The 21,664-nt window shown below is 47.3% G+C and overlaps 1 protein-coding gene across 6 annotated transcripts in view; it reads right to left on the bottom strand.

The window, feature by feature from the left end:
- Positions 1 to 12,805, bottom strand: part of zdhhc1 (zDHHC palmitoyltransferase 1) — a 50,405-nt gene extending 37,600 nt beyond the window's left edge. For 2 of the 6 annotated variants that reach the window (XM_090221988.1, XM_090221990.1), the window contains exons 1-3: positions 12,012 to 12,805; positions 10,019 to 10,251; positions 7,591 to 7,766 (exon numbers count right to left, since the gene is read on the bottom strand). In XM_090221988.1, coding sequence (XP_090078114.1) covers positions 7,591 to 7,766; positions 10,019 to 10,234 — 392 coding nt within the window. In that variant the 5' untranslated portion in view covers positions 10,235 to 10,251; positions 12,012 to 12,805. Of the gene's footprint in view, positions 1 to 7,010; positions 7,562 to 7,590; positions 7,767 to 10,018; positions 10,252 to 12,011 lie in introns of those variants that run through there. The other 4 variants (XM_090221986.1, XM_090221987.1, XM_090221992.1 and 1 more) reach the window with 3 other exon arrangements.
- Positions 12,806 to 21,664: the final 8,859 nt, after the last annotated feature.

The following is a 21,664-nucleotide window of genomic DNA, read 5'->3' as shown; positions in this document are numbered from 1 at the left end:
TACTGACCAGCCTGAGATATAGATGTGTTCTGGTGTCCAGATGACTCCTCCTCAGTCCCTACTGACCAGCCTGAGATATAGATGTGTTCTGGTGTCCAGATGACTCCTCCTCAGTCCCTACTGAACAGCCTGAGATATAGATGTGTTCTGGTGTCCAGATGACTCCTCCTCAGTCCTTACTGACCAGCCTGAGATATAGATGTGTTCTGGTGTCCAGATGACTCCTCCTCAGTCCCTACTGACCAGCCTGAGATATAGATGTGTTCTGGTGTCCAGATGACTCCTCCTCAGTCCCTACTGACCAGCCTGAGATATAGATGTGTTCTGGTGTCCAGATGACTCCTCCTCAGTCCCTACTGACTTGCCTGAGATATAGATGTGTTCTGGTTCCCAGTTACTCCTCCTCAGTCCCTACTGACCAGCCTGAGATATACAGTGCCTTGCGAAAGTATTCGGCCCCCTTGAACTTTGCGACCTTTTGCCACATTTCAGGCTTCAAACATAAAGATATAAAACTGTATTTTTTTGTGAAGAATCAACAACAAGTGGGACACAATCATGAAGTGGAACAACATTTATTGGATATTTCAAACTTTTTTAACAAAACAAAAACTGAAAAATTGGGCGTGCAAAATTATTCAGCCCCTTTACTTTCAGTGCAGCAAACTCTCTCCAGAAGTTCAGTGAGGATCTCTGAATGATCCAATGTTGACCTAAATGACTAATGATGATAAATACAATCCACCTGTGTGTAATCAAGTCTCCGTATAAATGCACCTGCACTGTGATAGTCTCAGAGGTCCGTTAAAAGCGCAGAGAGCATCATGAAGAACAAGGAACACACCAGGCAAGTCCGAGATACTGTTGTGAAGAAGTTTAAAGCCGGATTTGGATACAAAAAGATTTCCCAAGCTTTAAACATCCCAAGGAGCACTGTGCAAGCGATAATATTGAAATGGAAGGAGTATCAGACCACTGCAAATCTACCAAGACCTGGCCGTCCCTCTAAACTTTCAGCTCATACAAGGAGAAGACTGATCAGAGATGCAGCCAAGAGGCCCATGATCACTCTGGATGAACTGCAGAGATCTACAGCTGAGGTGGGAGACTCTGTCCATAGGACAACAATCTAGTATATTGCACAAATCTGGCCTTTATGGAAGAGTGGCAAGAAGAAAGCCATTTCTTAAAGATATCCATAAAAAGTGTCGTTTAAAGTTTGCCACAAGCCACCTGGGAGACACACCAAACATGTGGAAGAAGGTGCTCTGGTCAGATGAAACCAAAATTGAACTTTTTGGCAACAATGCAAAACGTTATGTTTGGCGTAAAAGCAACACAGCTGAACACACCATCCCCACTGTCAAACATGGTGGTGGCAGCATCATGGTTTGGGCCTGCTTTTCTTCAGCAGGGACAGGGAAGATGGTTAAAATTGATGGGAAGATGGATGGAGCCAAATACAGGACCATTCTGGAAGAAAACCTGATGGAGTCTGCAAAAGACCTGAGACTGGGATGGAGATTTGTCTTCCAACAAGACAATGATCCAAAACATAAAGCAAAATCTACAATGGAATGGTTCAAAAATAAACATATCCAGGTGTTAGAATGGCCAAGTCAAAGTCCAGACCTGAATCCAATCGAGAATCTGTGGAAAGAACTGAAAACTGCTGTTCACAAATGCTCTCCATCCAACCTCACTGAGCTCGAGCTGTTTTGCAAGGAGGAATGGGAAAAAATTTCAGTCTCTCGATGTGCAAAACTGATAGAGACATACCCCAAGCGACTTACAGCTGTAATCGCAGCAAAAGGTGGCGCTACAAAGTATTAACTTAAGGGGGCTGAATAATTTTGCAAGCCCAATTTTTCTGTTTTTGATTTGTTAAAAAAGTTTGAAATATCCAATAAATGTCGTTCCACTTCATGATTGTGTCCCACTTGTTGTTGATTCTTCACAAAAAAATAAAGTTTTATATCTTTATGTTAGAAGCCTGAAATGTGGCAAAAGGTCGCAAAGTTCAAGGGGGCCGAATACTTTCGCAAGGCACTGTAGATGTGTTCTGGTGTCCAGATGACTCCTCCTCAGTTCCTACTGACCAGCCTGAGATATAGATGTGTTCTGGTGTCCAGATGACTCCTCCTCAGTCCCTACTGACCAGCCTGAGATATAGATGTGTTCTGGTGTCCAGATGACTCCTCCTCAGTTCCTACTGACCAGCCTGAGATATAGATGTGTTCTGGTGTCCAGATGACTCCTCCTCAGTCCCTACTGACCAGCCTGAGATATAGATGTGTTCTGGTGTCCCGATGACTCCTCCTCAGTCCCTACTGACCAGCCTGAGATATAGATGTGTTCTGGTGTCCAGATGACTCCTCCTCAGTCCCTATTGACCAGCCTGAGATATAGATGTGTTCTGGTGTCCAGATGACTCCTCAGTCCCTACTGACCAGCCTGAGATATAGATGTGTTCTGGTTCTCAGATGACTCCTCCTCAGTCCCTACTGACCAGCCTGAGATATAGATGTGTTCTGGTGTCCAGATGACTCCTCCTCAGCCCCTACTGACCAGCCTGAGATATAGATGTGTTCTGGTGTCCAGATGACTCCTCCTCAGTCCCTACTGACCAGCCTGAGATATAGATGTGTTCTGGTGTCCAGATGACTCCTCCTCAGTCCCTACTGACCAGCCTGAGATATAGATGTGTTCTGGTGTCCAGATGACTCCTCCTCAGTCCCTACTGACCAGCCTGAGATATAGATGTGTTCTGGTGTCCAGATGACTCCTCCTCAGTCCCTACTGACCAGCCTGAGATATAGATGTGTTCTGGTGTCCAGATGACTCCTCCTCAGTCCCTACTGACCAGCCTGAGATATAGATGTGTTCTGGTGTCCAGATGACTCCTCCTCAGTCCCTACTGACCAGCCTGAGATATAGATGTGTTCTGGTGTCCAGATGACTCCTCCTCAGTCCCTACTGACCAGCCTGAGATATAGATGTGTTCTGGTGTCCAGATGACTCCTCCTCAGTCCCTACTGACCAGCCTGAGATATAGATGTGTTCTGATGTCCAGATGACTCCTCCTCAGTCCCTACTGACCAGCCTGAGATATAGATGTGTTCTGGTGTCCAGATGACTCCTCCTCAGTCCCTACTGACCAGCCTGAGATATAGATGTGTTCTGGTGTCCAGATGACTCCTCCTCAGTCCCTACTGACCAGCCTGAGATATAGATGTGTTCTGGTGTCCAGATGACTCCTCCTCAGTCCCTACTGACCAGCCTGAGATATAGATGTGTTCTGGTGTCCAGATGACTCCTCCTCAGTCCCTACTGACCAGCCTGAGATATAGATGTGTTCTGGTGCCCAGATGACTCCTCCTCAGTCCCTACTGACCAGCCTGAGATATAGATGTGTTCTGGTGTCCAGATGACTCCTCCTCAGTCCCTACTGACCAGCCTGAGATATAGATGTGTTCTGGTTCCCAGATGACTCCTCCTCAGTCCCTACTGACCAGCCTGAGATATAATCAAATATAGATGTGTTCTGGTGCCCAGATGACTACTCATCAGTCCCTACTGACCAGCCTGAGATATAGATGTGTTCTGGTGCCCAGATGACTCCTCAGTCCCTACTGACCAGCCTGAGATATAGATGTGTTCTGGTGTCCAGATGACTCCTCCTCAGTCCCTACTAACCAGCCTGAGATATAGATGTGTTCTGGTGCCCAGATGACTCCTCCTCAGTCCCTACTGACCTGCCTGAGATATAGATGTGTTCTGGTGTCCAGATGACTCCTCCTCAGTCCCTACTGACCAGCCTGAGATATAGATGTGTTCTGGTGTCCAGATGACTCCTCCTCAGTCCCTACTGACCAGCCTGAGATATAGATGTGTTCTGGTGTCCAGATGACTCCTCCTCAGTCCCTACTGACCAGCCTGAGATATAGATGTGTTCTGGTGTCCAGATGACTACTCCTCAGTCCCTACTGACCAGCCTGAGATATAGATGTGTTCTGGTGTCCAGATGACTCCTCCTCAGTCCCTACTGACCAGCCTGAGATATAATCAAATATAGATGTGTGCGAGACAGGAGAGGGGCTGCTGGGGGAGAGGCTCTGACTCTCTCTCATCCCCAGACATGTCCCCTCTTCTAGTCTGCTGCCCTCAATCCTCTCCACCCTCCAGTCCTGTCTTCTTCTCTGCCACCCACACAGCCCTGTCCAGTCCTGTCTTCCTCTCAGCCACCCACACAGCCCTGTCCTGTCCTGTCCAGTCCTCTCAGCCACCCACACAGTCCTGTCCAGTCCTCTCAGCCACCCACACAGTCCTGTCTTCCTCTCTGCCACCCACACAGTCCTGTCCAGTCCTCTCAGCCACCCACACAGTCCTGTCTTCCTCTCTGCCACCCACACAGCCCTGTCCAGTCCTGTCTTCCTCTCTGCCCCCACACAGCTCTGTCCAGTCCTGTCTTCCTCTCTGCCACCCACACAGCTCTGTCCAGTCCTGTCTTCTTCTCTGCCACCCACACAGCCCTGTCCAGGCCTGTCTTCCTCTCTGCCACCCAAACAGCCCTGTCCAGTCCTATCTAGTCCGGTCTAGTCCGGTCTAGTCCTGTCTAGTCCGGTCCAGTCCTGTCTAGTCCTGTCCAGGCCGGTCTTCCTCTCTGCCACCCAAACAGCCCTGTCCTCTCTGCCACCCAAACAGTCCTGTCTAGTCATGTCCAGCCCTGTCTAGTCCGGTCCAGTCCTGTCTTCCTCTCTGCCACCCACACAGCCCTGTCCTGTCCTGTCTTCCTCTCTGCCACCCAAACAGTCCTGTCTAGTCCTGTCCAGCCCTGTCTAGTCCCGTCCAGTCCTGTCTAGTCCGGTCCAGTCCTGTCTAGTCCTGTCCAGTCCTGTCTTCCTCTCTGCCACCCACACAGTCCTGTCCAGCCCTGTCCTGTCCTGTCTTCCTCTCTGCCACCCAAACAGTCCTGTCTAGTCCTGTCTTCCTCTCAGCCACCCACACAGGCCTGTCTTCCTCTCTGCCACCCACACAGCCCTGTCCAGCCCTGTCCTGTCCTGTCTTCCTCTCTGCCACCCACACAGCCCTGTCCAGTCCTGTCCTGTCCTGTCTTCCTCTCTGCCACCCACACAGCCCTGTCCTGTCCTGTCTTCCTCTCAGCCACCCACACAGTCCTGTCTTCCTCTCTGCCACCCACACAGCCCTGTCCTGTCCTGTCCAGTCGTCTCCCCTCATCAGTATATAACAGTGCCATCAGAAAGTATTCAGACCCCTTGATTTGTTTTATTTTTATTTTACAGTTTGTTACGTTAAAGCCTTATTCTAAAAATGATTGGAAAGTCACACACCTGTCTATATAAAGGCCCCCATGTCAGAGCAAAAACCAAGCTATGAGGTCGAAGGTATTGTCCGTAGAGCTGGATTGTGTCGAGGCACAGATCTGGGGAAGGGTACCAAAACATTTCTGCAGCATTGAAGGTCCCCAAGAACACAGTGGCCTCCATCATTCTTAAATGGAAGACGTTTGGAAACACCAAGACTCTTCCTAGAGCTGGCCCTTCGGAAAGAAAGGCCTTGGTCAGGGTAGGTGACCTGATGGTCACTCGGACAGAGCTCCAGAATTCCTCTGTGGAGATGGGAGAACCTTCCAGAAGGACAACGACCCTGAGCACACAGCCAAGACAACGCGGGTGTGGCTTCGGGACACGTCTCTGAATATCCATGAGTGGCCCTGCCAGAGCCCGGACTTGAACATCTCTGAAGAGACCTTCAGCCAGAGCCCGGACTTGAACCCGATCGAACATCTCTGGAGAGACCTTCAGCCAGAGCACGGACTTGAACCCGATCGAACATCTCTGAAGAGACCTGAAAATAGCTGTGCAGCGACGCTCCCCCATCCATCCTGACAGAGCTTCAGAGGATCTGCAGACAACAATGGGAGAAACAGGTGTGCCAAGTTTGTAGCGTCATACCCAAGAAGACGGGAGGCTGTAACCGCTGCCAAAGGTGCTTCAACAAAGTACTGAGTAAAGGGTCTGAATACTTATGTACATGTGATATTTCCGTATTTATTTTTTCTAAAAACCTGTTCTTGCTTTTTCATTCTGGATTGATGAGAGAAAAAACACAATTGAGTCCATGTTAGAATAAACCTGTAACGTCATAAAATGTGTAAAAAGTCTAGAAGTCTGAATACTGTCAGAATGCTCTGTAGGCCTAGTCCTGTTATTGCATTGGTTTCCACGGCAACCCCCTAGCCTCCTCCTTCCCCTTCACCAACCTTCCTCTGTTCCTCTGCTGCCCCCCCTGACTATCTGTTAGTCCTCCTGTTCTGTCCTGCTGCCTCCCTTCTGCCCAGCAACAACCCTCCTCAGTCGGGGGGGGGGTCTCCCAGCCCCCACTCTTATGACCCCATTAATGTACAGCCAGACTACTCTACTGACTGGTCTAACTACTGACCTCAGATCAGTCTCTAAGTCTGTCTGTTTGCTCACTGACTTAAGTGCCTCTCTACTCTGACATGTTACACAGCAGGTCACTCACTATGTTATGTAGCTCCAGAGAGACAGAGAGAGACAGAGAGAGAGAGAGACAGAGAGACAGAGAAACAGAGAGACAGAGAGAGACAGAGAGAGACAGAGAGACAGAGAAACAGGGAGACAGAGAAACAGAGAGACAGAGAGACAGAGACAGAGAGAAACAGAGAGACAGAGAGAGAGAGACAGACAGAGAGAGAGAGAGACGGAGAGAGATGAGAAGATCTGACCAGACAAAACACATTATAGGAACCAGTCACTACAAACCATGAGATGAGAGATTGAGAATGAGTCCCAAATGGAATCCTTTTTCCTACATAGTGCACTACTTTTGACTTGAGCCCTGTGGACCCTGGTGAAAGTAGTGCACTATATGGGTGCCATTGATTTGGGACGCATCATAAGTACCTGCTTGAAGGAATGTCCTGATGGTGATATTTCTCTGTGAGGCTTTACAAAGAGAGTACTCACACGTCTACTTCACAGAGGTGATATTTCTCTGTGAGAGGCATTACAAAGACAGTACTCACACGTCTACTTCACAGAGGTGATATTTCTCTGTGAGAGGCATTACAAAGACAGTACTCACACGTCTACTTCACAGAGGTGATATTTCTCTGTGAGGCTATACAAAGACAGTACTCACACGTCTACTTCACAGAGGTGATATTTCTCTGTGAGGCTATACAAAGACAGTACTCACACGTCTACTTCACAGAGGTGATATTTCTCTGTGAGGCTCTACAAAGACAGTACTCACACGTCTACTTCACAGAGGTGATATTTCTCTGTGAGAGGCATTACAAAGACAGTACTCACACGTCTACTTCACAGAGGTGATATTTCTCTGTGAGAGGCATTACAAAGACAGTACTCACATGTCTACTTCACAGAGGTGATATTTCTCTGTGAGAGGCATTAGACAGTACTCACACGTCTACTTCACAGAAGTGATATTTCTCTGTGAGAGGCATTACAAAGACAGTACTCACACGTCTACTTCACAGAGGTGATATTTCTCTGTGAGAGGCATTACAAAGACAGTACTCACACGTCTACTTCACAGAGGTAGCAGTGGCAGTTCTCGATGACGTGGGCATGTTTGGTGCGGTCGAACACGGGCACGGGGCCGCGGTAGCTCTTGGCCCTGACGTTGTAGTCCGCGGGGTCGATGGAAACCGCCATCAGGTGGACGAACAGGTGACACACAAACATGATGCCCGTGCACTGGAGACGGGAGGCATTTAAGGACCAGGTCCTGTATGCTGTGGTTGTATAACCTCAAAACTAACAGAACAGGATGCTCTGTGTGTACAGTCTGTCAGTAACAGTAGGGTTAGGTTCAGTCTACTCCATCATGCCAGGATGCTTGCTGTATGTACAGTCTGTCAGTAACAGCAGGGTTAGGTTCAGTCTACTCCATCATGTCAGGATGCTATATGTACAGTCTGTCAGTAACAGTAGGGTTAGGTTCAGTCTACTCCATCATGCCAGGATGCTGTATGTACAGTCTGTCAGTAACAGCAGGGTTAGGTTCAGTCTACTCCATCATGTCAGGATGCTGTATGTACAGTCTGTCAGTAACAGTAGGGTTAGGTTCAGTCTACTCCATCATGCCAGGATGCTTGCTGTATGTACAGTCTGTCAGTAACAGCAGGGTTAGGTTCAGTCTACTCCATCATGTCAGGATGCTGTATGTACAGTCTGTCAGTAACAGTAGGGTTAGGTTCAGTCTACTCCATCATGTCAGGATGCTGTATGTACAGTCTGTCAGTAACAGTAGGGTTAGGTTCAGTCTACTCCATCATGTCAGGATGCTGTATGTACAGTCTGTCAGTAACAGTAGGGTTAGGTTCAGTCTACTCCATCATGTCAGGATGCTGTATGTACAGTCTGTCAGTAACAGTAGGGTTAGGTTCAGTCTACTCCATCATGTCAGGATGCTATATGTACAGTCTGTCAGTAACAGTAGGGTTAGGTTCAGTCTACTCCATCATGCCAGGATGCTTGCTGTATGTACAGTCTGTCAGTAACAGCAGGGTTAGGTTCAGTCTACTCCATCATGTCAGGATGCTGTATGTACAGTCTGTCAGTAACAGTAGGGTTAGGTTCAGTCTACTCCATCATGTCAGGATGCATTATGTACAGTCTGTCAGTAACAGTAGGGTTAGGTTCAGTCTACTCCATCATGTCAGGATGCTGTATGTACAGTCTGTCAGTAACAGTAGGGTTAGGTTCAGTCTACTCCATCATGTCAGTTCAAATACAACCCAATAGGAACAGAGGATGCATTCTACCCAATAGGAACAGAGGATACATACTACCCAATAGGAACAGAGGATGCATACTACCCAATAGGAACAGAGGATACATACTACCCAATAGGAACAGAGGATGCATACTACCCAATAGGAACAGAGGATACATACTACCCAATAGGAACAGAGGATACATACTACCCAATAGGAACAGATGATACATACTACCCAATAGGAACAGAGGATACATACTACCCAATAGGAACAGAGGATACATACTACCCAATAGGAACAGAGGATACATACTACCCAATAGGAACAGAGGATACATACTACCCAATAGAAACAGAGGATACATACTACCCAATAGGAACAGAGGATGCATACTACCCAATAGGAACAGAGGATGCATACTACCCAATAGGAACAGATGATGCCAAAACATTGTTGGTTGTAGGGTTGAGGACCCCTTTTAGTTGAAACTGAACTGACCCCTTTTAGTTGAAACTGAACTGACCCCTTTTAGTTGAAACTGAACTGACCCCTTTTAGTTGAAACTGAACTGACCCCTTTTAGTTGAAACTGAACTGACCCCTTTTAGTTGAAACTGAACTGACCCCTTTTAGTTGAAACTGAACTGACCCCTTTTAGTTGAAACTGAACTGACCCCTTTTAGTTGAAACTGAACTGACCCCTTTTAGTTGAAACTGAACTGACCCCTTTTAGTTGAACCTGAACTGACCCCTTTTAGTTGAACCTGAACTGACCCCTTTTAGTTGAAACTGAACTGACCCCTTTTAGTTGAAACTGAACTGACCCCTTTTAGTTGAAACTGAACTGACCCCTTTTAGTTGAAACTGAACTGACCCCTTTTAGTTGAAACTGAACTGACCCCTTTTAGTTGAAACTGAACTGACCCCTTTTAGTTGAAACTGAACTGACCCCTTTTAGTTGAAACTGAACTGACCCCTTTTAGTTGAAACTGAACTGACCCCTTTTAGTTGAAACTGAACTGACCCCTTTTAGTTGAAACTGAACTGACCCCTTTTAGTTGAAACTGAACTGACCCCTTTTTAGTTGACAACAGATGAAATTGAAATTGTTTCTGAGGCGATCACCACAACACTGTCACTCTGAGCAAAACCTTTGAACCCATTACAACGAGTGCATCCCACATTCAGATTGCGATCGATCATATACATTGATTGATTGAGAGGATACGATGTAGCCAGCAGGGATCCAGTGGGAGGGAAGCAAGGGGACAAACACTCCAAACCCGGTGACAGCGAAGAAGAGGTAGAGGAGCCATGCCAGGAGCTGGAAGGGGTGTGGAGGCCAGCTCCACCCGTTGGTCCTGGAGCACAGAGGTAGGTCCCGCCGGGGCCCAGCCTCACTCACTGGGACCGTACGGTTGGGGTTGGGTTTACACACGTCCATACGGGAGGGGACACCTTCTGGAGGGAGGGAGAGAGAGAGAGACAGGGGGAGAGAGGGAGGGAGAGAGAGAGACAGAAGAGAGAGAGAGAGAGACAGAAGAGAGAGAGAAGAGAGAGAGAGAGACAGGAGAGAGAAGAGACAGGAGAGAGAGAAGAGAGGAGAGAGAGAGAGAGAGAGAAGAGAGAGAGAGAGAGAGAAGAGACAGAAGAGAGAGAGAGAAGAGACAGGAGAGAGAGAGACAGAGAGAGAGAGAGCAAAGCATCAGCACTCTGGTCATTGTTGCATTATTCACATATCATATAACATTGTTATTAGCTACATTGTTATTGACATTAACTTACGTTAAGTAATTAAGGAAGACCATTTTCCACCGTTTTGGTTACAGGTCAGTACCTATTCAGGTGAGGGCTGTACTGAACCTACACGATTACTAGCTAACACCAAAACACAATCCAAATGTTTGTGTGCAGGCAGGGTGTTTCTGAAACCAGTCAGCTCATCATTACTTTGTAGTGTAGCTAGCTGGCTAGCATGGTTTCCATATCAGCATCATTATCTCTGCTCTGTAGCTAGCTGGCTAGCAAGCCTTCCATTTCAGCATCATTATCTCTGTACTGTAGCTAGATGGCTAGCAAGCCTTCCATATCAGCATCATTATCTCTGTACTGTAGCTAGCATGCCTACCATATCAGCATCATTATCTCTGTACTGTAGCTAGCTGGCTAGCAAGCCTTCCATAACAGCATCATTATCTCTGCCCTGTAGCTAGATGGCTAGCAAGCCTTCCATATCAGCATCATTATCTCTGATCTGTAGCTTGATGGCTAGCAAGCCTTCCATATCAGCATCATTATCTCTGCTCTGTAGCTAGCATGCCTTCCATATCAACATCATTATCTCTGATCTGTAGCTTGATGGCTAGCAAGCCTTCCATATCAGCATCATTATCTCTGTACTGTAGCTAGCATGCCTACCATATCAGCATCATTATCTCTGCTCTGTAGCTAGATGGCTAGCATGCCTACCATATCAGCATCATTATCTCTGCTCTGTAGCTAGCTGGCTAGCATGCCTACCATATCAGCATAATTATCTCTGCTCTGTAGCTAGCATGCCAACCATATCAGCATCATTATCTCTGCTCTGTAGCTAGCATGCCTTCCATATCAGCATCATTATCTCTGCTCTGTAGCTAGCATGCCTTCCATATCAGCATCATTATCTCTGCTCTGTAGCTAGCATGCCTTCCATATCAGCATCATTATCTCTGCTCTGTAGCTAGCATGCCAACCATATCAGCATCATTATCTCTGCTCTGTAGCTAGCATGCCTTCCATATCAGCATCATTGTCTCTGTACTGTAGCTAGCAAGCCTTCCATATCAGCATCATTATCTCTGCTCTGTAACTAGATGGCTAGCAAGCCTTCCATATCAGCATCATTATCTCTGTACTGTAGCTAGCATGCCTTCCATATCAGCATCATTGTCTCTGTACTGTAGCTAGCAAGCCTTCCATATCAGCATCATTATCTCTGCTCTGTAGCTAGATGGCTAGCAAGCCTTCCATATCAGCATCATTATCTCTGCTCTGTAGCTAGATGGCTAGCAAGCCTTCCATATCACCATCATTATCTCTGTACTGTAGCTAGATGGCTAGCATGCCTAACGTTACCATATCAACACCATTATCTTAATCGTAGACAGAAGAACAAAAAGCACCATCCCGTTATAAAAGGGAAGCTGGTAATAATTGTAGGTTGTGACTGAGTGACTCACCTTTTCAGTGCGGGTTGAATCGACTGGGGACGCTGCTGCTGCTGAGGGCTGTTCTTCTTAACCAAATCATCTCAGAGTCGGATCACAACAAGGCAGGTCCGCCGTTGTCTTTCCTCCAGGGGTTTCAGCTAAAGTCCAGCAGCAGGGTCCCATGTCTTGCTTCATTCAGCATGAATGCCAGCCATTGTTTTTAACTAGCTAGCTGCACACCACACAGAGGCAATCAGCCAACCCTCCTCCTCCAAGGAATTCAAGTCAGTAGGGCGTAAAAGTATATGCCATGAGGGGGATATAACTTGCTAGTTAAGCTTCCTAGCTTCTAAATCAACACCCCATACGATTTGTTATAGGCTAGCAAGCTAATTGCTAGCTCATCTGAAAGCAAGCAAAGGTAACGTTAGCTAAATGTACCAGGATCAGTTGATTGATTAGGAGCTTTTTCTTTATGTCTGGAGATGCTGCCGGGAATCTGTTAGCTCTGTAGCTAACCGCGGTATTAACCTACTGTAACAGTCACTAGCCTGGGCAATGTGGCATCGGTAAACTCAGCCAGCGACGGTAGCTTGTTAAAAAAAACAATACCACGATTCAACAAAAAATACCAAATCATGAAATATCAAAAGCTACCACCAATTGAGTATTACTATTTTAATCTTAAATGGTAAGTTATTTTAACCAGATAACGGATAATAACAGTAGACTTGGTTCCTGTCTAAAAAAAAAAACAATCCTTCCGATTTTTCAACTTCCTGGTTTCCCTGGTAACGACCCAGAGCCCCGTTCTGATTGGTCCTAGAAGGAGTCGCCACCACAGTGACCCCTGGTGGTCATGTCGAGCAACACGCCCGTCCTGCACCTGTTTCTAATCCCCAATGCTTTCCACAATGCTTTCACAGACGAGCTACAGGTGCAGCCGAGCCAGGTAGCTAGGCGTGGATTCAATGGAAGAACACTTACACTGCTTGTATGTTGAGTTTGTCCAGATACATAGGAGTCATTTTCACGTCTCTTGTTCCACAAATTAATCAGTCTCCTACTTACATCATTGTAATGTAATAGAACGAACAGCAGAGGGAAGCAGTGTGTCAAATATGTGAATATCCCATCAGCAATTTATCCTGACTCGGGCAACCTTTGGAGTTATTGGGTTGCAATGGGCACAGTAGTTTATACAGAATATGAATACATACAACATATGAAACGTCATTATATTAGCGATATCAGGTAATATTCTATATTTCAATGTTTTCTGGAATTGTGATGTCTAGAGTTTAAAGGTTCATGTTCTGGAACTTTGGTTGACGCACAAAGTATTGTTTAAAAAACCCAGTGGTGGAGAAATAAAGGTACCCACTTGTGGTTCTTGAGTAAATGTCTAGATAACTAAATAGAAAATGACTCAAGGAAAAGTTCAAGTTAAAAAAACACTACTTGAGTAAAAGTCTAAAAGTATTTGGTTCTAAATATACTTAAGTATCAAGAGTAAAATGTAAAAGTATAAATAATTTTAAATTCCTTATATTATTTATTTTATTTAAATTTGCAAAAGCAGATAGCGTCACCCCAACACTCTGACATTATTTACAGATAGCCAGCGTCCCACCCCAACACTCTGACATTATTTACAGATAGCCAGCGTCCCACTCCAACACTCTGACATTATTTACAGATAGCCAGCGTCACACCCCAACACTCTGACATTATTTACAGATAGCCAGCGTCCCACTCCAACACTCTGACATTATTTACAGATAGCCAGCGTCCCACCTCAACACTCTGACATTATTTACAGATAGCCAGCGTCCCACTCCAACACTCTGACATTATTTACAGATAGCCAGCGTCACACCCCAACACTCTGACATTATTTACAGATAGCCAGCGTCCCACTCCAACACTCTGACATTATTTACAGATAGCCAGCGTCCCACCCCAACACTCTGACATTATTTACAGATAGCCAGCGTCCCACCCCAACACTCTGACATTATTTACAGATAGCCAGCGTCCCACACCAACACTCTGACATTATTTACAGATAGCCAGCGTCCCACTCCAACACTCTGACATTATTTACAGATAGCCAGCGTCCCACCCCAACACTCTGACATTATTTACAGATAGCCAGCGTCCCACTCCAACACTCTGACATTATTTACAGATAGCCAGCGTCCCACTCCAACACTCTGACATTATTTACAGATAGCCAGCGTCACACTCCAACACTCTGACATTATTTACAGATAGCCAGCGTCCCACTCCAACACTCTGACATTATTTACAGATAGCCAGCGTCCCACCCCAACACTCTGACATTATTTACAGATAGCCAGCGTCCCACTCCAACACTCTGACATTATTTACAGATAGCCAGCGTCCCACTCCAACACTCTGACATTATTTACAGATAGCCAGCGTCACACTCCAACACTCTGACTTTATTTACAGATAGCCAGCGTCCCACCCCAACACTCTGACATTATTTACAGATAGCCAGCGTCCCACCCCAACACTCTGACATTATTTACAGATAGCCAGCGTCCCACCCCAACACTCTGACATTATTTACAGATAGCCAGCGTCCCACTCCAACACTCTGACATTATTTACAGATAGCCAGCGTCCCACTCCAACACTCTGACATTATTTACAGATAGCCAGCGTCCCACCCCAACACTCTGACATTATTTACAGATAGCCAGCGTCCCACTCCAACACTCTGACATTATTTACAGATAGCCAGCGTCCCACCCCAACACTCTGACATTATTTACAGATAGCCAGCGTCCCACTCCAACACTCTGACATTATTTACAGATAGCCAGCGTCCCACTCCAACACTCTGACATTATTTACAGATAGCCAGCGTCCCACCCCAACACTCTGACATTATTTACAGATAGCCAGCGTCCCACTCCAACACTCTGACATTATTTACAGATAGCCAGCGTCCCACCCCAACACTCTGAAATTATTTACAGATAGCCAGCGTCCCACCCCAACACTCTGACATTATTTACAGATAGCCAGCGTCCCACCCCAACACTCTGACATTATTTACAGATAGCCAGCGTCCCACCCCAACACTCTGACATTATTTACAGATAGCCAGCGTCCCACTCCAACACTCTGACATTATTTACAGATAGCCAGCGTCACACCCCAACACTCTGACATTATTTACAGATAGCCAGCGTCCCACCCCAACACTCTGACATTATTTACAGATAGCCAGCGTCCCACCCCAACACTCTGACATTATTTACAGATAGCCAGCGTCCCACCCCAACACTCTGACATTATTTACAGATAGCCAGCGTCCCACCCCAACACTCTGACATTATTTACAGATAGCCAGCGTCCCACCCCAACACTCTGACATTATTTACAGATAGCCAGCGTCCCACCCCAACACTCTGACATTATTTACAGATAGCCAGCGTCCCACCCCAACACTCTGACATTATTTACAGATAGCCAGCGTCCCACCCCAACACTCTGACATTATTTACAGATAGCCAGCGTCCCACCCCAACACTCTGACATTATTTACAGATAGCCAGCGTCCCACCCCAACACTCTGACATTATTTACAGATAGCCAGCGTCCCACTCCAACACTCTGACATTATTTACAGATAGCCAGCGTCCCACTCCAACACTCTGACATTATTTACAGATAGCCAGCGTCCCACCCCAACACTCTGACATTATTTACAGATAGCCAGCGTCACACCCCAACACTCTGACATTATTTACAGATAGCCAGCGTCCCACTCCAACACTCTGACATTATTTACAGATATCCAGCGTCCCACTCCAACACTCCAACACACAACACTTTGTGTTTCGTGAGTCCTCCAGATCAGAGGCAGTAGGGATGACCAGGGATGTTCTCTGTTTAGTGAGTCCTCCAGATCAGAGGTAGTAGGGATGACCAGGGATGTTCTCTGTTTAGTGAGTCCTCCAGATCAGAGGCAGTAGGGATGACCAGGGATGTTCTCTGTTTAGTGAGTCCTCCAGATCAGAGGCAGTAGAGATGACCAGAGATGTTCTCTGTTTAGTGAGTCCTCCAGATCAGAGGCAGTAGGGATGACCAGGGATGTTCTCTGTTTAGTGAGTCCTCCAGATCAGAGGCAGTAGGGATGACCAGGGATGTTCTCTGTTTAGTGAGTCCTCCAGATCAGAGGCAGTAGGGATGACCAGGGATGTTCTCTGTTTAGTGAGTCCTCCAGATCAGAGGCAGTAGGGATGACCAGGGATGTTCTCTGTTTAGTGAGTCCTCCAGATCAGAGGCAGTAGGGATGACCAGGGATGTTCTCTGTTTAGTGAGTCCTCCAGATCAGAGGCAGTAGGGATGACCAGGGATGTTCTCTGTTTAGTGAGTCCTCCAGATCAGAGGCAGTAGGGATGACCAGGGATGTTCTCTGTTTAGTGAGTCCTCCAGATCAGAGGCAGTAGGGATGACCAGGGATGTTCTCTGTTTAGTGAGTCCTCCAGATCAGAGGCAGTAGGGATGACCAGGGATGTTCTCTGTTTAGTGAGTCCTCCAGATCAGAGACAGTAGGGATGACCAGGGATGTTCTCTGTTTAGTAAGTCTGCCAGATCAGAGACACTAGGGATGACCAGGGATGTTCTCTGTTTAGTGAGTCCTCCAGATCAGAGGCAGTAGGGATGACCAGGGATGTTCTCTGTTTAGTGAGTCCTCCAGATCAGAGGCAGTAGGGATGACCAGGGATGTTCTCTGTTTAGTGAGTCCTCCAGATCAGAGACAGTAGGGATGACCAGGGATGTTCTCTGTTTAGTGAGTCCGCCAGATCAGAGGCAGTAGTGATGACCAGGGATGTTCTCTGTTTAGTGAGTCCTCCAGATCAGAGGCAGTAGGGATGACCAGGGATGTTCTCTGTTTAGTAAGTCTGCCAGATCAGAGACACTAGGGATGACCAGGGATGTTCTCTGTTTAGTGAGTCCTCCAGATCAGAGGCAGTAGGGATGACCAGGGATGTTCTCTGTTTAGTGAGTCCTCCAGATCAGAGGCAGTAGGGATGACCAGGGATGTTCTCTGTTTAGTGAGTCCTCCAGATCAGAGGCAGTAGGGATGACCAGGGATGTTCTCTGTTTAGTGAGTCCTCCAGATCAGAGACAGTAGGGATGACCAGGGATGTTCTCTGTTTAGTGAGTCCTCCAGATCAGAGGCAGTAGGGATGACCAGGGATGTTCTCTGTTTAGTGAGTCCTCCAGATCAGAGGCAGTAGGGATGACCAGGGATGTTCTCTGTTTAGTGAGTCCTCCAGATCAGAGACAGTAGGGATGACCAGGGATGTTCTCTGTTTAGTGAGTCCTCCAGATCAGAGGCAGTAGGGATGACCAGGGATGTTCTCTGTTTAGTGAGTCCTCCAGATCAGAGACAGTAGGGATGACCAGGGATGTTCTCTGTTTAGTGAGTCCTCCAGATCAGAGGCAGTAGGGATGACCAGGGATGTTCTCTGTTTAGTGAGTCCTCCAGATCAGAGGCAGTAGGGATGACCAGGGGTGTTCTCTGTTTAGTGAGTCCTCCAGATCAGAGGCAGTAGGGATGACCAGGGATGTTCTCTGTTTAGTGAGTCCTCCAGATCAGACAGAGAGAGAGAGCATGGCTTTTCCATTGTGTGGCGCTGTGTTTCTTTGCTGCATTGGAATGTACGTGTGTGTGTGTGTGTGTGTGTGTGTGTGTGTGTGTGTGTGTGTGTGTGTGTGTGTGTGTGTGTGTGTGTGTGTGTGTGTGTGTGTGTGTGTGTGCACGTGTGTGCGTGTGTGTGTGTGTGTATGTTTCACACTGCACAGCTCATATTGGTCTCTCGGTTCTCCCTCCATGCCTGACTGCAGGTACCCCCCTAACTCTTCCACGGGAAAGGTCGGAGACTGCTTGTAATGGCTTGATTTATTAAACCTTGTAATTGCTTTTATGAGTCTCGTATAAGTTGCATAAGGGGAAACATTGTACGGAAAACCCAAACCTGCCTTTTTTTTTTGTATGTGTTCAAAATGGCACCCTATTCCCTATATAGTACACTTCTTTTTAATCAGAGCCCTGTGATTCCTTGTCAAAAGTAGTGCACTAAATAAATAAGGAATATATTCTGGTTTTCCACGTATTGTATTTCTAATGGTTGCAGGAGAAGGAGGAGGATTTGCCAGTGGCTCTGAGGCCTGACTTGCTGCATGTGTTTCTACTCACAGCAACATCTGTCTGTTTCTGGCATCAGTACACGCTCCGTGGGGTGAGAACAAGTCTACGGCTCAAACGGTACCCTATTCCCTACACAGTGCACTACTTTAGACCAGAGCCCTATGGAACCCTATTCCCTATATATAGTGCACTACTTTAGACCAGAGCCCTATGGAACCCTATTCCCTATATAGTGCACTACTTTAGACCAGATCACTATGAGCCTTAGTGCACTACATAGGTACATAGTGTGCCTTTCAGGATACGACACACACACACACACACACACACACACACACACACACACACACACACACACACACACACACACACACACACACACACACACACACACACACACACACACACACACACACACACACACACACACCAGATTCAGACTCCAAGCTAATTGGAGCAGGAGGTCTGAGAGACCTTGGATCCTTTCCTCCAAGGCTCTTTTGAAAGGAACTGAGGAAACAAGGATGCAGGAAACAAGGATTTGACTGCTAGTAATATACTTTTCCATGTGATATGGCAGCAGCAGGGGTGAGTGCTACCCCGCTGACACAACAGGAAATTATGCGTTACGGCCCGTCTCTCATACCTCTCCTCACTGAGTTGATGGCTGCATCCCAGAGCTCTATGTAGGGAATAGAGAGTCATTTGGGATGCATCTCCAGACCCAGCTTCAGCCTCTCAGCCCCTAACCTCCCAGCCCCCCTAACCTCCCAGCCACCCCAGCCCCCCTAACATCCCAGCCACCCCAGCCCCCTAACCTCCCAGCCACCCCAGCCCCCTAACATCCCAGCCACCCCAGCCCCCTAACCTCCCAGCCCCCTAACCTTCCAGACACCCCAGCCCCCTAACCTTCCAGCCCCCTAACCTCCCAGCCACCCCAGCCCCCCTAACATCCCAGCCACCCCAGCCCCCTAACCTCCCAGCCCCCTAACCTTCCAGACACCCCAGCCCCCTAACCTTCCAGACACCCCAGCCCCCTAACCTTCCAGACACCCCAGCCCCCCTAACCTCCCAGCCCCCTAACCTTCCAGACACCCCAGCCCCCTAACCTCCCAGCCCCCTAACCTCCTAGCCACCCCAGCAACAGACTGGGGCATTTGAGAGAACCAGAACAGACATCAGGAAAGATTGCGTAAAGAGACCACCATCCATGCAGGCAGGCAGGCAGGCAGACAGACAGGCTCTGGGTCTTATCTTGGCACCTGGGATCAGTCCATCAATCATGATCCTCTCAAGGCTCCAGAACAGGGGCACCAGGACAGGGGCACCAGGACAGGGGCACCAGGACAGGGACACCAGGACACCAGGACAGGGACACCAGGACAGGGACACCAGGACACCAGGACAGGGACACCAGGACAGGGACACCAGGACACCAGGACAGGGACACCAGGACAGGGACACCAGGACAGGGACACCAGGACACCAGGACACCAGGACAGGGACACCAGGACAGGGACACCAGGACAGGGACACCAGGACACCAGGACACCAGGACAGGGACACCAGGACAGGGACACCAGGACACCAGGACAGGGACACCAGGACACCAGGACAGGGATTTTGAATCATCAGGGTTGTGCTTCAAATGGAACCCTGTTCCATGTACTATATAGGGAATAGGGAGCCATTTGGGATGCACTAGGAGACTTGGACTCATTAGGAGTCAACAGGTTAACTGAGAGCACTATATAGGGAATAGGGAGCCATTTGGGATGCACTAGGAGACTTGGACTCATTAGGAGTCAACAGATTGACGAATGGGAAACAGGAGATCGTGTTATCTCTGCTCTGGACTCTGGACTGGATAGAGGTAAATGAAGTGTGATGTCTGCTGAGTGAGTGTTTTTGGGCGTGCATTTCATCATGTAATATTAGGATGGATGCTGTGTGTGTGTGTGTGTGTGTGTGTGTGTGTGTGTGTGTGTGTATGAGTCTCTCTTTCACCACCGATTAATCTCAGTGGCACCAGCTGCTAAAATCCCACTGTGCTTTGATCAATGTGAGCTATTTCCACCTCTCTGGATGGGTTGAGGCTGGAGCAACAGGCTGGATAGAGCCTGTTGGATGATCAATGTGAGCTATTTCCACCTCTCTGGATGGGTTGAGGCTGGAGCAACAGGCTGGATAGAGCCTGTTGGATGATCAATGTGAGCTATTTCCACCTCTCTGGATGGGATGAGGCTGGAGCAACAGGCTGGATAGAGCCTGTTGGATGGAGGATGGAGGTGGGGGGGCTGGGGGTATCTGGCTGCTCAGGGCTGGTCAGGGTTAAAGCTGCGTCCCAAATGGGCAAAATAGACACTCTGCTGTATATAGGGAATAGACACTCTGCTCTATATAGGGAATAGACACTCTGCTGTATATAGGGAATAGACACTCTGCTGTATATAGGGAATAGACACGCTGCTGTTTATAGGGAATAGACACTCTGCTGTATATAGGGAATAGACACTCTGCTGTATATAGGGAATAGACACTCTGCTGTATATAGGGAATAGACACGCTGCTGTATATAGGGAATAGACACTCTGCTGTATATAGGGAATAGACGCTCTGCTGTATATAGGGAATAGACACTCTGCTGTATATAGGGAATAGACACTCTGCTGTATATAGGGAATAGACACTCTGCTCTATATAGGGAATATTCACTCTGCTGTATATAGGGAATAGACACTCTGCTCTATATAGGGAATAGACACACTGCTGTATATAGGGAATATTCACTCTGCTGTATATAGGGAATAGACACTCTGCTCTATATAGGGAATAGACACTCTGCTCTATATAGGGAATAGACACACTGCTGTATATAGGGAATAGACACGCTGCTGTATATAGGGAATAGACGCTCTGCTGTATATAGGGAATAGACACGCTGCTGTTTCTAGGGAATAGGCACAGAATAGGGTGATATTTGGGACCTAGCATTAATCTGGAAGGTAATGAAGGGGCCTTTCTCTCTCTCTCTCTCTCTCTCTCTCTCTCTCAGCGATGGGAGGGGGAGGTCCTCTTCGGCATTATGGCAGAGGTGCACATAATGCACACACACATACAGTTTCTATCCGCTCCAGAGTCCAACATTCTTGTGGTATTCACATCGGCTGCACAGAACATTCTAGTGGTATTCACATCGGCTGCACAGAACATTCTAGTGGTATTCACATCGGCTGCACAGAACATTCTAGTGGTATTCACATCGGCCGCAGAGAACATTCTAGTGGTATTCACATAGGTTGCACAGAACATTCCCTCAAAGGTCCACAATTTCCAAACAATACTATTTTTATAACCTTCAACAGCATATTTATTTTAGGTTTAACATAATATTCCATTGATGTTCACGCAATATTACACTGAACGAAAACATTAAAACGCAACGTGCAACAATCTCAAAGATTTTACTGAGTTACAGTTCAAA

The sequence above is a fragment of the Oncorhynchus mykiss genome, chromosome 26, assembly GCF_057628025.1.
Source record: "Oncorhynchus mykiss isolate SJ-2025 chromosome 26, ASM5762802v1, whole genome shotgun sequence".
NCBI lineage: Eukaryota > Metazoa > Chordata > Actinopteri > Salmoniformes > Salmonidae > Oncorhynchus > Oncorhynchus mykiss.
This window is presented reverse-complemented; position numbering and strand designations above follow the sequence as displayed.